Raw genomic sequence first — 15,250 nt, 5'->3', positions numbered from 1 at the left:
TTGGGTGGGTCCATTTTTTCGAAATCGGAGGTCCGGCCAAAAATGAAAAACGTTTCGCTTGCCAACTTCCGATTGTAGAGAGGTGGCACCTTGTAGAGAGGTGGCACCTTTGATTCGAAACCAGGGAGTAGTAAAATACACTGGATTTTACTACTCCCTGTTCGAAAGCATTGTCACGGTGAGACTACGTAATCGTTAGCCGTCCGAGCCAACCGTCCTTGGCCCTGCCATGGCAACAAGCAAGCATCCGATTCGAGGCAATTGCCTTTGTAGTGCGGCCGGTGCACCCACCTTCAGTTACCATGGTCACCGCACGACTCGAAACAGACCCCCAAAGACAAGTACCTGTAACACCAAGAGTACATAACCCCCCCCCCCCCCCAGGTTTATGTACTCTTGGTATGTAACACCAGTACAGGGAGTATAGTATTTCAAACTGAAAACTACTCCCTGGAGGCTGGACCTGGTTGAAACTCAGTGATTGGCTGAATCCATGGTTTCCTACCATGAAGTACCGGTAGCGTTGTAGTACGTTATTTTGTATACGTCGTGTGTACGTGTGTACATCAACTACAAGAAGCCCAGGTTTCACCGATGCATCTGGATATCCGGGTTCCGGGTTGACTGGACTTGATCTTGCCAGCTAGTATATTTGTAGCAAGAGTACTCTTGTTTGTAGTGATCGAGTGTTTCAGTTTTGTTTTTTGATTGACTTGCCAGTACAATGTACTGAGTACATGTAGTACTCTACATCACGACTGCACTGTACTGTGACCATGCTGCATGCATGGTGACTGCAGCTGTGCACGTGCATGCATGCATGCATCTAGCAAGTAGCATGCATGCTGGACTTGAGCTTTGTTTGGTGGAAAGCTACGGTACTCCAAAAACTTTTTTTTTGGATTTGTGCGTTTCTGCTTGTTCAAGTACTACTCACTACTACTACAAAAGTGTTGTAATGATCGTATCTCCCAGCCTTTCTTGTTAGTCACCTTGCTTGACGTGTGCAATCTCTCCTACTCCTAGTGTGTTTCTTGTATAAAGATCTGAATTGCCGGAAAGGAACTGTCTGCATCAGCCTGACTGCTGTATTTATTTGGTCCTTGGTCTGCGCGAAAACGAGGTCAATCAATACCGTCTCACTTGTCTCTTCCCAAAAGTACAAGCAACAAACTTTGATATGGATACGACTCCCGGTATGTTCATGGGCATATCAACCTGGATGAGAGGCCGCGTTGTGAGAACCAGTTCCGACGGCACACCCAGTACCGGCACCCCAAGTCGCGCAAAATCCAGTTTAAGTACTGACAGCATTCCCCATGCTACTTGTTCGCCCTCTCCGTCACAATACGATGTCCCCGGAGCTGTCGGGACGACCTTTATGGGCGACGAGTCGCTGGACTTCGTACGCAATCCGGTAGAGTTTGTGCAGGAGAAATGCCGACAGTATGGACCGGTGTTCAAATTGCGGATCATGAATAAAGGTACAGTCGTAGTAGCCTCGAACGATGCAGTCAAGGAGATGCTTGAAGGTAAGTGACTTCACAATACTGTAAATATACAAATTTTCGGCAGCTATTTAATTTCGGCTATATTCGGCACCGACCCAAAACGTCTAAATTAAAACGCCGATGAAATTTTTCAAAGCATTTGTCGCAATACCATGCCCTCTACTCCACGCCGAAAATAAATCGCCGCCGAAATTTCAAAAATCGTGAAGTGCCGAAATTTTGCAGCGCCGAAATTTTGTATATTTACAGTACAATAAATCAATAGAGGTTATGCGATTACATGTCCATCATCAGTTGAGAGCCACCATGACATCATTTTCATAACCTATAGCAATACTATAGTACTCTGCAGTACATATACAATGGCAATGTCATGCACATCATCATGCTGTCCATTCATTGCACTCACCACACAGCCCCCCCCCCCCCCCCGGACTGGCTACAGGGCGGTACTGGTCCAGACCGGCTTCAGGGCAGATCAGCGTCATACGAAAACGCATCTCTAGCTCCATGCGCAGGCACGCAGCCCGTATGGGGCACGTGCCCCCCCCCCCCTCCTAAAAAGTTCGACCTAGGTTCAGTATGCACATAATGACCATGAATGACACGCACCAGCCATCTTACACATATGCGGCCGTGCAATCCCCCCCCCCCCCCCCCCCCCTAAAAGGGGACCAGCTACACCGCTGGTGCGTCGTATCTGATTGTTTTAGCTACACATTGCAGCAGATATCCAGCACACGTACACACCCAGCTCGCAGGCCTATCAGAACTTACGTTAAGTTAGTTGAAGAGTTTCGATGCAATACTCTTTGAGCTCATTGAGATCAGTGCAATCAAAAGGTCTAGAAGCACCTGCAGTCAAAATCTCATGTTCAAAAACTGCCTTGAACCACTTCAAAACCGTTTGCCAAATATGGATGAAGATACAAACTAAACATGACACCGGAATTAGTAAAAGCCGGTACTCAGACATATGTGCTCAAATGGGATGTATGCCTGCCTTCCCCGCCATTAGGTGTTGCGGCGCAAAGTCCATGACACCCCGTACATCTGTACACACTACAATGAATTTCCGTACTTTACGTCAATTGTAAAAATTAGTATCAATGTAGTATGGCTTGTTCTTTTTGTTGTTGTTGTTGTTGTTGTCTGCTCAGAGAGGTACGATTGCTACTCCATCGGTTTTCTCGATCACATGAAGGACATCTTCGGTGAAAACATTCTGTTCGCAGATGGTACGTATGGCGCCTTGTCGCATTGTTGTATACTTTACTTAGAGTGGAAATCAAAACCAGCGTTCCCTTCACATACATGTACAGTGCATACTCTAGTGCCTTTAGGTGTAATTTAAATTTAAGTGCCTGGTTTCTCTACCGAAATCACCGAAATTAAAGTTACACCGAAAATCACATGTTTTACAGTATGCTTGATAACAAGGGACCCACACTGTGAGGTCTACCGCTGTCTGTGGATACGAGTACATGTACCGGTATATGTACCCTCGGCAGTGTACCTCCTGGAGGTGTGGGCACAATCCTGTGCCCTACCTGTATCTTCAAATCTCTAATCGTTTCTTTCGAAACTTTCCGCGTTACACATGTCCACGGACCACTATAGTTTTACAACACCTGTTATTTGCGTGCGGCCATTTCCCTGTCCCCAATTCTGCAAGAGCCGTTTTTCTTGTTTTTCTTCTCTCCCTTTCTTTTTCCCTGGCTCTCTGTCTATCTATCTCTCTCTCTCTCTCTCTCTCTCTCTATCTATCTCTCCATCTCTCTCTCTCTCTCTCTCTCTCTCTCTCTCTCTCTCTCTCTCTCTCCCTTACTCTTACTCGAAATCTCTTCCTACCTTGTAGGGGATGAACTGGTGCGTTTAAGAACAGCAATTCAGCCCTTCTTCACGCGGGAGTCTGTCGAGAAGTGCATGCCAACACTCAAACAGTAAGCATGTAGTGATAATCACAGTGTGTGTGTGTGTGTGTGTGTGTGTGTGTGTGTGTGTGTGTGTGTGTGTGTGTGTGTGTGTGTGTGTGTGTGTGTGTATGCGGACTTGACTTCGATGGCTTGGCCACGTGTCCCGCATGCCAGATCGGATCCCTCGTCAGCTGCTGTACGGCGCATTACCCTCCAAACGTCCACCGCATGGACCCCGTAAGCGCTGGAAGGACTCCGCGAAGTGCGACTTGATGGCTGTTGGCGTTCCTCTGGAGCAGCTTGGTGACATCGTCCAAGATCGACAGGGATGGCGGGTCACCTGCCGTGATGCTGTCGACGCTATTGTCCAGTCCCGCATGGAGCCTGTGGGGAAGCCCCTCATCTGTGGCACTTGTGCGCGCAGTTTTCGTCGGCTGCAGGATATTGCGAGGCACAAGTGTAACGCTGTTCGCGCGGCCCGCGCGCGCTGAGTATGGCGTTCCCCGCCCGGTGGACAACACGTCTCCTGGTCTGCCCCGTATGGGGCTACATAGCCAGTCATGGCAGTGGAAGAAGGAAGGAAGGAAGGAAGGAAGGTGTGTGTATGTGTATGTGTGTGTGTTAACGCGCAGTGCGCTGTGGATGCTGCCCATTACCTCTACTTGCTGCTATGACACAACACCTATCCTGCATCCCCATCATACTTGTCTCACAGCTGATTTGTTGTAACACCATACCGCTTCAAAACAAAGTGTTTGTATGTGCACCGGCTGCTGTAGTGAGCGAAACTTGTTTGTGTGCTTCCTTGCTCTCTCTCTCTCTCTCTCTCTCTCTCTCTCTCTCTCTCTCTCTCTCTCTCTCTCTCACTCTCTCTCTCTCTCCTCTTGCCTTGCTTGACAGGATAATTAATAACTGCATTCCAAAAATTACGCCTGGGTAAGTGAGTTTGCTGCATTTTTTGTGTGTACATTCCTGCAAGTACTGGTATGTTGAGTTGGTATGGGTCTATCTGCTAGTACTGTATAGCAGATCGGACGGAAATATTTTCGGACAAAGCCGAATTTCGACCTTTTGTACGGATTTTATTTTCGTACCGTGGTGCATGCTGTACGCATGTATAGTGTACATAACTTCACAGGATCAAATTTTAGTACGGAATTAATTTTAGTACAGAAGAGGCCGTGTACGAAATCGTCCGAAAAAAATTCCGTCCGAAAATTGCCTGCTATACAGTATTTGGCATTTCGTAAAAAATTCCGTCCGAAAATTCCTTGCTATACAGTATTTGGCATTTCGTAGAGCATATTTCTGTGCTGCGCAGGTATTGCTCAGCAGAATTCAACAGGATAATATGAGTACCACAGCATACAATAGCCCCATTCAAATCAAGGGCATCTTAATTTACACCAACCGTGCAACTAATTACTTGGTTGGATAGGTCTACGGCAGCAGTCCCGGGGGATACGATAATGGACTGCATGTACATGTAGCTGCGCTGCTTCTTACAGAGATGGTGACATTCATGTCATTATCGTCACGGGCTCTCAGTGTACGTTTGATGAGCTTCCTGTCCTCTTCAGCTCTCCCATTGTATTATATGAGCTGTTCAAGCGGCTGTCGACAGAGCTCTCGCTCGCTCTCTTCCTCGGCATGGATCTGGAGGAGATCGAGTCGTTGGTTGATCACGTGATAGAGCTTGGAAAAAGTCACTGGCATGGTGAGTGTGATCATGCACCAATTTATTGGCAGTCTCGGAATTTCAATTTGCACATGCGCATAGACATCAGGCAGTGCTTACAGGAATAGGTGTTTGTCATATAGCAATGCTGCTTGTAACATTGATTGTGGCAGAAATCTGACGATTTCATCTAGATTTCATTGGAATTGCAGTCATCTTTTTTTACGTCGGTTGGATTTAGTGCATCAGCAATCCCGTGTGTGTATGTGTGTGTGCACGTGCATGTGTGTCTTTTCACTGTGCGCCCATCCCCCTTTTAGGCTTCGTCTCCGTCCCTCTCAAGTTTGTGCCGTCGTTTCTTGGGTCGGGCTATGCGCAGAGCATCGATGCTAAAGTACGTACTGGACATTTGTGTGCTGCTGGGCAGAAAGAATGTGTTATTTGTTCTGCATGCTTATCTACACACTGCACACATGTTACTGGTTCTCAAGCTGCTGCACTGCTCATCACATCGCACAATATTGTTTTGTGAACCCCGGGCCATGTGGCGGTAAAACGCTTGAGTAAAAAAATCACGGTTCGCGTCAGACTCGGCTAAAGGCCGAGTTTTCCGCGTCCGTAGGAACACCACCACCCTTCAAGGATGAAGGCTTGAGTATCCCGTGTTTTATTGCTGCATACTTCTGGGATGCTAACACTTCGAGTGCAGGATGACCTTTGATTCTTTTAACTAGAGGTTTGACTCTGTCTCTGTCTCTCTTTTCTTTGTCCTGACATTGACCACTTTTCTCCAGACCGAGCTGCTCAAGTTCATCCATGATCGGATTGAGGCGGGTAAACTGAAGTACGTACCTAGTGCTCATCATCATGTTCTCTGCCAATACGGCAGTCGTAGCTGTCACGTTGCGCAACATTAATTTTCTCGTGTTGGATTGTACACAAAGTGGTGTTACCCTGAAATGCAGCTCGCCTTGATTTAGTCTTACCCGTGTTGATGGTAATGTTCCCCATCACTGACCTATGATTATGTGTCCCAGTCACTCTGGTGTTGATTTGTTCTTGCTGAGAAGTGCTGCTGGTGGTATCATCATGACGATGCATTACAAAATAAAATACTTGCTGCTAGGTGCATAGATTTAGTTTTTACTGTGTGTCTGGACCATTAATACGTGCAAATCTCTGGGAAGTCAAGTGCTCTGATCTGTTTTGAGCCCCTCTCTCTCTCGCTCAATCTCTTCATCTCCTTTTCATTCAGGATATCAGGCAGTGATGACTTCTCGGGATTCCAGGACATTGACGAAGCAGCACGCCACGTCCTCGTCTTCATATCGGCACTGATACCCAAAGCATTTGGTTCTCTGCTAACGTCGTTCTGCCTGGAGACAGCGGCACGAGTAAGACCACCATTTCTGTGTTTTGAACTTGTCTTCAGTGTGCAGATTGCAGACTCCGTTAGGGCACGTTCAGACTACCGATAAAAAGTGACCGATTGGGAAAGTCGCCAAGGTGAATTGATCACGTGACGTTACTGGCACGTTACCGGTGGGAAAGTTTTACTGCCGCGGCTGCTGCGGCAGTAACTTTTACCGGCAGTAAAAAAGTTCTCAGGCTGCATGCGCGCTGGGAAAAAAGGGAAAATCCCTTGTCAGTGCCGCGGTGAGAGCTGAAAACTTCACGGTAACGTTAGTTTGTTATCGGTAGTGTGAATGTCCTTCACGGTTTATCGGCATTCACGGTTTGATGGGGTTCACGGTAGTCTGAACGCGCCCTTACTGCTTGAGTGAAAGCGAATGAGATCAAAAGACATCTTCTTGACTGTGGCTATGTTGTTCGTCTTTGAGAAGTGTCCACTGAGACAGAGCCCAAAGTATTTTGCTGTATTTGCTGGAGTATTACACTCGATTTGCATGCACTATTTCAGGCTCAAGAAGAGTCAAGATTGCTGCAGCGGTTATGCACATCAGGTCATCGTAAATGCATTGTATGGAGCCAGGGCTAGTTCTGTATATTAAAGTGGCAGACTATACAAACAGTGCGAGTCGTGTAGTGCAGACCAGCACTAGCACACCACTGCGCTGTCGTTTTGCCACTCCATACAAAGCATCTCCAATGATGATGCAGTCATGTAACCTCTATACGTAGACTCATCAATACCACCTTGAGAGGTCCAACTTTTCATTGAATATAGGTTGCGCTTTGTACTCCAGCGTCTTCGGTGGCAGTTCTATTAGAATATAATAGGCCCCCGCTTTGTTGCCTTAAGGCCGATTCATACTTCATTTCGCATATGGGAAAATCATCGCGCAATAGGGCTTGAAAGTGCTACGTCACAGCATAGCAACAATTTCAAAAATTCAAAAATTGGATCCACTTGGATCCAGTTTTTGTATGGATCCAAGCACATTTCAAGCCGTCTTACTCTCAGCAAGGTGATGTAACCAGTGAAACTGACTGATTTGGCTACTGGGGGCGGGGTTACAACTGGTGGCGAAATAAAAGTCACACCTGCATGCGACATGAGTGGGTTGCTATGCACCCACATACTTAGGCAATAGCAAAGTCACACCTTACTCCCTGGCCGTTTTGACGTCATCACTTTCAAGCCCTATGGGCCAAATAAGTTGAGCTCACGTCAACTTGGTCGCAATGCGACGCGTGTCCCATACGCAAAATGAAGTACGAACCAGGCTTTAGTCTCAGGTGTATCAGAAGATAATTTGTGTGAGAGCGGCGAAGCTTATGTCTTTTGTATGCTGCTTCATTCTGGTTGTTTTGCTGTACGTGTTGCTGCTACTGCTGCTGCTGTTCTTGTTGGTTGCTGTTGGTTGTTCATGTGTGTTGTCTTGCAGAGAGATATCCTGCAAAAGTGTGTGGATGATGACAGCTTTCTCGACGACACACTCTTAGAGGTGTCTCGCCTGTGGCCGCCTTTCCTCGGAAGTCGCCGCATCACTAAACAAGTGAGTAGTGTTGGTTTGATGCAATGGCTGGAGATGAGTGCCACCTCTTGCAACTGCATTGCCGGTAGTCTTCTGCACAGATGTTGTGTTGCTTGGGAGCGTACTGTGAACTTTCTAGGGGTGGTTGTACCAAGGATACCAACTCTCGGGCTTTAGGGAGAGTCTCCTTGGTAAGGGCCGGGTTCCACTGCGGCTCCGCGGCACTTGGCTGCATGCAGCGGAGCAGCGCGGTTCCACTGACACTCGCCATTCGCGGTACCGCGGTCGTGCTCCACACTTTTTGATGACGTTTCACCTGCCTGCGCGCGAAATCAAAAAAATCCTCATGTTCTGGCGTACAAAACAATGCAAAGTACGGGAAACAGGTTGAGTCGCGACCGCGGCTCGCAGTTTTTGGTGAAGAATCGTAGCAAAAGCTCGCGGTGAGCCGCGGACTCGCTGCTCCAGCTCGAGCCGCGGTCACTATGGTAATGATGACGTTTCAAGCCGCGAAAGACGAGCAGCGGAGCCGCAGTGAAACCCGGCCCTAAGAGTACCCTTGGCTGTAATGATAATATGATTATTGAATGTTTGGAAACATGAGCATGATAACAGTTAGGTCTGTTGGTTTGTTGTTGGTAGCCCATTTACGTGTAGAGTGGTGACCAAAGCAATCTGGCCTGAGAGTCAAAAGCAGTGTCCATTTCAATTAACGTTACATCATGCACGTTCCAAAAACAAAGTGCAGCGTACCGTAATGACCCATCGTACGGCCGCAGGGTCCGCATGAGCCTTGGGGTGCTGCTTTCTGCTCACACAAATCCGATTTCTTTGGCCACGACTGCAGTTAGGCCATCCTGCGATGTTGCGTATTTCTGCCCGTCCCCTCTCTGTTAACTATTAATTTTATTTCTGTGTGTGTGTGTGTGTGTGTGCGTGCGTGCGTGACCACTGTTTTGTCACCAGGAGCATGCTATTCAAGGGCACACAATACCGAAGGGCATGCCTGTCTTGTACATCACTCATGCTGCCAATCATGATCCGACAGTGTTTGCATCTCCCGATGAGTTCATTCCACAGCGGTGGGCAGAAGAGTAAGTCTCAAGGACGGTGCATGCCAAGGGGGGACTCCCTGATCAGCTTCACTACAGGAGCAGAGCCACGATCTGGGATACCAGCTAGCTCGTTGCATCATTATTGATCTGCCACGGCTTCCCGCTTCTAAATGCGGTTTCTGCGGAGGGTGTTAGGTGTGATGCGTCGCATACAGGCACTGCCTTTGAACCTACCATTTTATGCGTGAAATTGTTGCCCGTAGACCAAAAGAACTTCGAATCAAGTCAGCTTGAGCATCATTTCACAATGTAATGAAGGTAGTGCGCCGTGCACAGCACCCATAGCTGGAAGATCAGAGTTACACATACTTGGGGCTATGTACTCTTTCTACTATGGATACGTGTGCGGCCAGAGTATTAAACACTGTATTTTCAAACTCACCCTATCAGGCCCACCCGGGTCCAAACCCCATCCATGATTGGGAACTGCCCGGCACTCAGTGCAATGCAGCGAATACATTGATGGTTGACGTGCTTGTATCAGCCATACGCATGCTGAGAGTAACAAAGAGTGTGTACGTCTCTACTGTCTTGCACGCCACGTGGCAGTGCCAAAGAAATCCAGCCTCATGAATAAAGTCGCGCCGTGTTAGAGTACACAGACCAGTGTCTGTAGTGCTTGGGCTGCGTAGCGCTATTTTATTCATGAGATTGGATTTCTTTGGCCAGCACTGTGGTTGGTGGACGTGTCCAGATTAGGGCAGGTTGTCAGGCTTGTGTGTATATGCAGAAAAAGAACTGGCACCCCTTCACTAACTGGCTTCAGCCATGGTTGTAGATCAGGGTGCTGCTGGTGCTGCCACTCCTGCTCCTGCTGTCATTGTCACAACATTCCTGCTATGCTGTGTTTGTCTTTTGGTAGCAATCGCAATGACCGGGATCGTGTCTTCACTCTGGGCAGTGGAGGACGAGAGTGCATTGGCAAAGTTCTCGCTCAGCTTCTGTTCAAGGTCAGTCTCACCACATCCATCAGCATTGTGCTTCGTTGTACGTAACATGAATCACATGAATGAGAAGATATAAACTGAACCTTCCCCGGTTCAAAGTGATCTTCGTCTTTTTAAATTCTCTTTGCTGGGATCGTTCCGCTGTGTGTGTATGTAGACTCTGCTATCTGCTTGTGTTCATATGCCGGTGTTTGTGCTTCTAAACTTTGTCTTCTGTTTTGTCTCTCTGCATCCATCACCACATCTTGTGTTCTTCCATCATCTTTCTCTGTGTTCTGTGTTGCTTTGTTGTCATGCATAGGAATGCGCCAGGTCCCTCGCTGAGCACTGGACTTGGGAGCTACCCGACGGCCAGTCACTGCAGTACAAGTGGCTGCCCGTGTCTCGACCCAGTACCGACGTTGTAGCGTTATTCACGCCACGCTAGCCCGCAGTGTCCGCCCTACCCATCTACCCATCTCCAACCAGACAATGTACGTCGCTGTGTTTAGTCCTGCTGACGAGTGGAGGGGCACGTGTGATCTGCATGGCCACCTTGCCCCCCGGTTAGGCTGAATTCCGTGTTGCAAGTTCTGGCCGCCTTGCCCCGCGGTTCCACTCAGTGTAACTTAGTAGTGTACTATGGCCATGCATGACCCAGCCGCTGCAGCGACTGCTGCTCAACTGAAACTACGAGTAGCGCTTATAGCGGTTTGCGCCGTGTTCTAGCAACCACCGAAGGGGTTCGTAGTCAAGATGCCGCTCCGGGTGTACCTTTCGAAGTCAGTTGCCGGCAGGCTGAATGTCCGTCCGTTCTTTCTTGCTGTGGCAACTGTGCTTTCACGTTTACCACCCGTGGACGTCGTTAGATCACGCACTTCTGTGTGCTGCACATGCCTATTCTAGGCAGTTCTATCTTGAGTACCGTGCTACTCAGGGTGGTGTGATGTTTTTTAACGTTTTTGTTACATGACAAGCGAGTATTGTTCCTTGACTAACGGTGGTCTTGGACGTGGTCGTTTCCTCGCCCTTGTATCATCTGCCTTTCATTAACTCTATTTATTCGTTTTTACTCCCGATTATTATTGTTTTTATTTTAATAATATATCGCCACGTACTGTACGACAAGTATCATTCTGAAAATAAGGTAGCAAGTGTCATAGTTTTGCAAACTCCACCCGCGCATCACTGTACACTGTGTGTTCTTAGCCAATCCGCTTGGTGAATAGTCAGTCAAGGGAGCCAGTCTAGCAACCTGCTTTGAATGCCACTTGTTTGTTCTTGTTTTTGGCATGTGCCTGTCCCCCGCCCCCCGCCGACTTATCCTTTGGGTGCACAAAATGCTGCACTATTTTCAGTTCTGGAGTACCACAGCCATGCTGTGCTCTACTCGTATCGTCATGACGACAGTTGTATAATTATTATATTCATGTACACATTTCAAATCAATTATTTGCGTAAATTTACGCTTTATACTGCCCTTTTTTTTAAAACTGTACTGTCTTGGCGCATGGCGCGCGTTTGACTGGCTCCAATTCACTAGTATCCTTTGCGAGACCGAGAATGGATACAATGAAACTTCAGAAGAAGAACAAACTACAGAGTATCCTGGATACACACAAACAGCACGAAGGAGGTTTACACTTTACCGAGTATGAGTATGTTGCCACTCCGAGTTGCTTGCACAATGCAATCACAAGTCGCTTGATGATTGCATTGTGCAAGCAACTCGGAGCTGCGACATACAGTAAAACCTGTGACTAACGACCACCCCTTGGGGCCAGAGAATGCTGTCTTTAGTGGCAGGTGGTCCTTACAATAGGTTTGCACCGCACAACCGTAGTGAATGTGGCTAAGTGGTCTGTAGTAACAGTAGTAGATCTACCAGGCTGGTCGCTAGTCACGGTGGTCTTTAGTCAATGGTTTTGCTGTACTCTGTAAACCCCCTTGGCGCCTTCTGTGTGCAATAGGCCTTATGCACATTGTACAGATGTACGAAGTTCTGTACTATGGCCGTAGGTGTGTACATACCCGGTTGGGTGTTCATTGTGTGCTATGCATGCGCGTTTGACCCATTTAGCCTCACAATTCATGGCAAACGATCACTTTTCAAGCCTTCTTCACTTTGGGATTGAACTAACGACTAGCTAGATCTCTGCCGGAAAAAGATTTCGTATGAAATGCCTTCATGGCCCATTTCATAGTGGAAATAGCAGTAAACACAATAGGGTCCTGCACATTCAACACCCAACCGGGTCTACGGGATTCTACAAGATTATACGGGATTTCGTGCATCTGTACAATGTGCATAAGGCCTATAGTGCTCCACATTATTGTGTTGAGCCCTCTCCGCTGGCTGATGGGGCGTTTCCTCTTTGGAGTATCCTTCGTCAGTTTGAGGGAGATGAAAGGAGGAAAATCAAAAACGAACTTTTCTTCGAAAATGCGGTCCCTGTGAACAGGTGGTCTCCTTACCATCCCTTGATCCTAGACTCATGGTCCTCAGGAATTAATTAAAAGTGGATGCCATTTTCATGATGCAATGCTCCTCGCACGAGTGCTTCACGACACATTTGTACGGGGTGTCAACCAGGGAGTATTTTAATACCAATGGCAATGATACTGTACTACTCCCTGGTGTCAACACATCACAGGTGTTTCATTGAACTACACAACTGTAGCATGTACAGGATCAAATGGAGCTTTGTCCTCCATAGGTCCAAGATACGTCTGATAACACACGTACAACGCACATTGCGTCATACAAACGACGTCCACTTGAAATTCTGTCGGGACAGCACCCATAGAGGAGCTCACACTCTTGATTGTATGCAAAATACATGTACACCTGCGTACACACACACACACCTGCGTACACACGAAATGCACTGAAGCCAGTAGGGTTTGGTTACGCTAAGGGGAATTTGTTATAAATACTCTTGCAAAGAGAGGCAGCGATAAAAGAATATGGCTTTGTGAACGTTTCACTACAGCGAGCAGCTCTCAAAAGATCAGTCAGTACTCAAGTCCGCAATACCAGCACGGATCATAATAATTATGTTGAATGGAGCTAGTAGCAAGTTCAGTTTAGTAGCAGATCGAGCAGTCCACCGACGAAGACAGGCTGCAAGCTAGAGAGACACACACACAGACCTGTGTATGCGTGCATGCAGAAGAGGGACGACGGAAGGACGCGTCTCCACTGCAGTGCAGAACCCCACCGCAAGGATACAACTTCCGGGATCGATACTCCTTCACGGAAGGGAGGTGATGGCACGAGACCATCTTCAAACGTAGCATGGCTGAGCAGAATCAGTATTGATCAGAACTCACTCACAACAAAGCCCTATGCTTTACCATTGGGCTGTAGGCCATTGTAGAAAGCACCTTTTGGCTTCTGGTTCAGAATGCTGGAGATAAGCTCGCGCTGCTCGTCAGAAAGCTCCATCTTGGGGAAGTCCACGTCGACGGTTATGTACAGATCGCCGCGTCGATTGTTGTCGTCGTGGTGGGGCATGCCCTCGCCGGGCTTGCGGATTACCAGGCCGTACGCCGTGACCGCCTTACGCTCGACGACCACCGTGTGCCCGTCCAGGTGAGTGATCTCGCTGCGAAAGCCGCTGAGAGACTCCTGCAGCGTGATCGTGATGTTTGTGTACAGGTCGTCGCCGCGCCGCTCAAACGTGCGGTGCTTCAGCTCGTGGATCTTGAAGTGCAGGTCGCCCGGGTCTCCGTCGATGTGCGGCTCTCCCTCACCGCTGAACTTGTACACGTGATCGTGCCGTACGCCGACTTCGATCTCGATCTCCAGGCGCCGCTCCTCGGTGACGAACTTCTTGTTGGCACACTTGTCGCACACTTCCTCCTGGAACATCTGGAATTGGCCACCGCCCATCATCTGCGTCTTCATCTCCATGCGGCAGTTGCACCGCCGCTTGCCGGGTGCCTCTTTCGTCACAGGTTTGTTGCGCACAACCTCCACAAACTCTCCGTTGTAGATTTCCTCCAAGGTGACCTCGATGATGCTGGTGACGTCAGCGCCCCGCGGTCGCTCGCCGTTGCCCTGGTTACCCTGGAAACCGAACCCAAAGCCGCCGAAGAAGCTGCTGAACGGGTCGCCGCCGCCGCCCTGGTTCTGTCGCTTCTGCAGGCCTTCCTCTCCCTCTCTGTCGTAGATCTGACGCTTTTCGTCGTCACTCAGGGCTTCGTAAGCTGTGCCCAGCTCCTGGAATTTGTTTTCAGCAGTTTTGTCGCCCTGGTTGTGATCAGGGTGGTACTTGAGAGCCAGCTTGCGGTACGCCCGCTTGATCTCCTTTGTCGTGGCCGTTCTCTTCACGCCCAGGATACTGTAGTAGTCTTTCCCCGCCAGTGCACACACGCACATGCACAGAAGCAGGAGCGCGGACCGCCACGCGACTGAGACCTTCATGGTGTCGCCAATGAGCAATTATTTTCAGCTTCGAGACTTCCTGAGTTCACTGACAATAATTCACAGCGTCAACATCCACAGGGACTGTGGCTTCTTGACTACGAAGGCGCTCTTCGAAGTCTTCGAAGCTGAACCAGGTGGTCCTAGAACTCCAGCAGATACAAAACTCCTAGCCCAGCAGCTCAAATTCTCACAAGACAGTAATTTTCTTCGCCATCACCAGTTTTCGTCTTCACATCAGCTTATGCTCATCAGCTCATGCTCAGGTCATCCGCAGCCCGAAAGACACATCAGCTTTCATTTTCGATGTTGAAGAGGATCACGTGTATATGTAGCCGATGTGTGGCTGCGCAAAGTACCAGAAAGGGGAGAGTGAGCTCGCTGATTTCGGCCTCAGTTTCCATGCTTCACGCTCCCTTACAAAATTGGGAGTAGTAAAGTTTTTTACCGCTTTTTAATATTACTCCCTCCAAAAGTAAAGGCTAGCCCTTCCTCGATCAACCAGTCCAGGGAGTGACCATGGTGACCACTCCCCGCGGCCTGGTCTCAACCACAGGGATCCTGTAACCTGTGTACATCAGGGAGTCGTATTTTACGACTCCCTGGTGTATTAATTTTGCAGGCTAGGCTGTATAGCAGACCTCGTTCACTCGATCGAGTCACTCGATCGATACGATTACGAGTCACCGTGACCATGGTGACCCGAACGGCCAAAGCAAAGCAAAGGAACATCGTT

General features: G+C 48.5%; 2 protein-coding genes across 3 annotated transcripts; one reads left to right on the top strand and one right to left on the bottom strand.

The window, feature by feature from the left end:
* The first annotated feature begins 914 nt into the window (after window positions 1–914).
* On the top strand, window positions 915–11,681 carry LOC135823160 (cytochrome P450 26A1-like). 2 transcript variants are annotated; one of them, XM_065336002.1, is made up of 12 exons: window positions 915–1,532; window positions 2,672–2,749; window positions 3,370–3,454; window positions 4,328–4,363; window positions 5,008–5,144; window positions 5,426–5,499; window positions 5,900–5,949; window positions 6,361–6,499; window positions 7,955–8,065; window positions 9,011–9,138; window positions 10,022–10,109; window positions 10,408–11,681. In XM_065336002.1, exons 1-12 carry the CDS (start codon window positions 1,181–1,183, stop codon window positions 10,531–10,533), a joined length of 1,404 nt encoding a protein of 467 aa, XP_065192074.1. In that variant the 5' UTR covers window positions 915–1,180; the 3' UTR covers window positions 10,534–11,681. The 2 variants fall into 2 exon arrangements, with proteins under 2 accessions (XP_065192074.1, XP_065192075.1); XM_065336003.1 differs by lacking the exons at window positions 915–1,532; window positions 2,672–2,749; window positions 3,370–3,454 and adding an exon at window positions 3,650–4,023.
* A 1,188-nt stretch (window positions 11,682–12,869) lies between these two features.
* On the bottom strand, window positions 12,870–14,824 carry LOC135823158 (dnaJ homolog subfamily B member 11-like). The gene has a single exon (XM_065336000.1). It carries the CDS (start codon window positions 14,512–14,514, stop codon window positions 13,432–13,434), a length of 1,083 nt encoding a protein of 360 aa, XP_065192072.1. The 5' UTR covers window positions 14,515–14,824; the 3' UTR covers window positions 12,870–13,431.
* Between the last annotated feature and the right edge of the window lie 426 nt (window positions 14,825–15,250).

Source organism: Sycon ciliatum, chromosome 8 (genome assembly GCF_964019385.1).
Source record: "Sycon ciliatum chromosome 8, ocSycCili1.1, whole genome shotgun sequence".
In the NCBI taxonomy this organism is placed as follows: domain Eukaryota; kingdom Metazoa; phylum Porifera; class Calcarea; order Leucosolenida; family Sycettidae; genus Sycon; species Sycon ciliatum.
The sequence above is the reverse complement of the archived record's forward strand: the minus strand, read 5'-3'. Positions and strand labels throughout refer to the sequence as shown.

Bases quoted from the DNA above. Each gene is read 5' to 3' on its own strand.
- LOC135823160 (XM_065336002.1), top strand. From the start codon at position 1,181: ATGGATACGACTCCCGGTATGTTCATGGGCATATCAACCTGGATGAGA. The intron at 3,455-4,327 runs GTAAGCATGTAG...CTTGCTTGACAG, and splicing joins TGCATGCCAACACTCAAACA to GATAATTAATAACTGCATTC. The intron at 6,500-7,954 runs GTAAGACCACCA...GTTGTCTTGCAG, and splicing joins GCCTGGAGACAGCGGCACGA to AGAGATATCCTGCAAAAGTG.
- LOC135823158 (XM_065336000.1), bottom strand. From the start codon at position 14,514: ATGAAGGTCTCAGTCGCGTGGCGGTCCGCGCTCCTGCTTCTGTGCATG.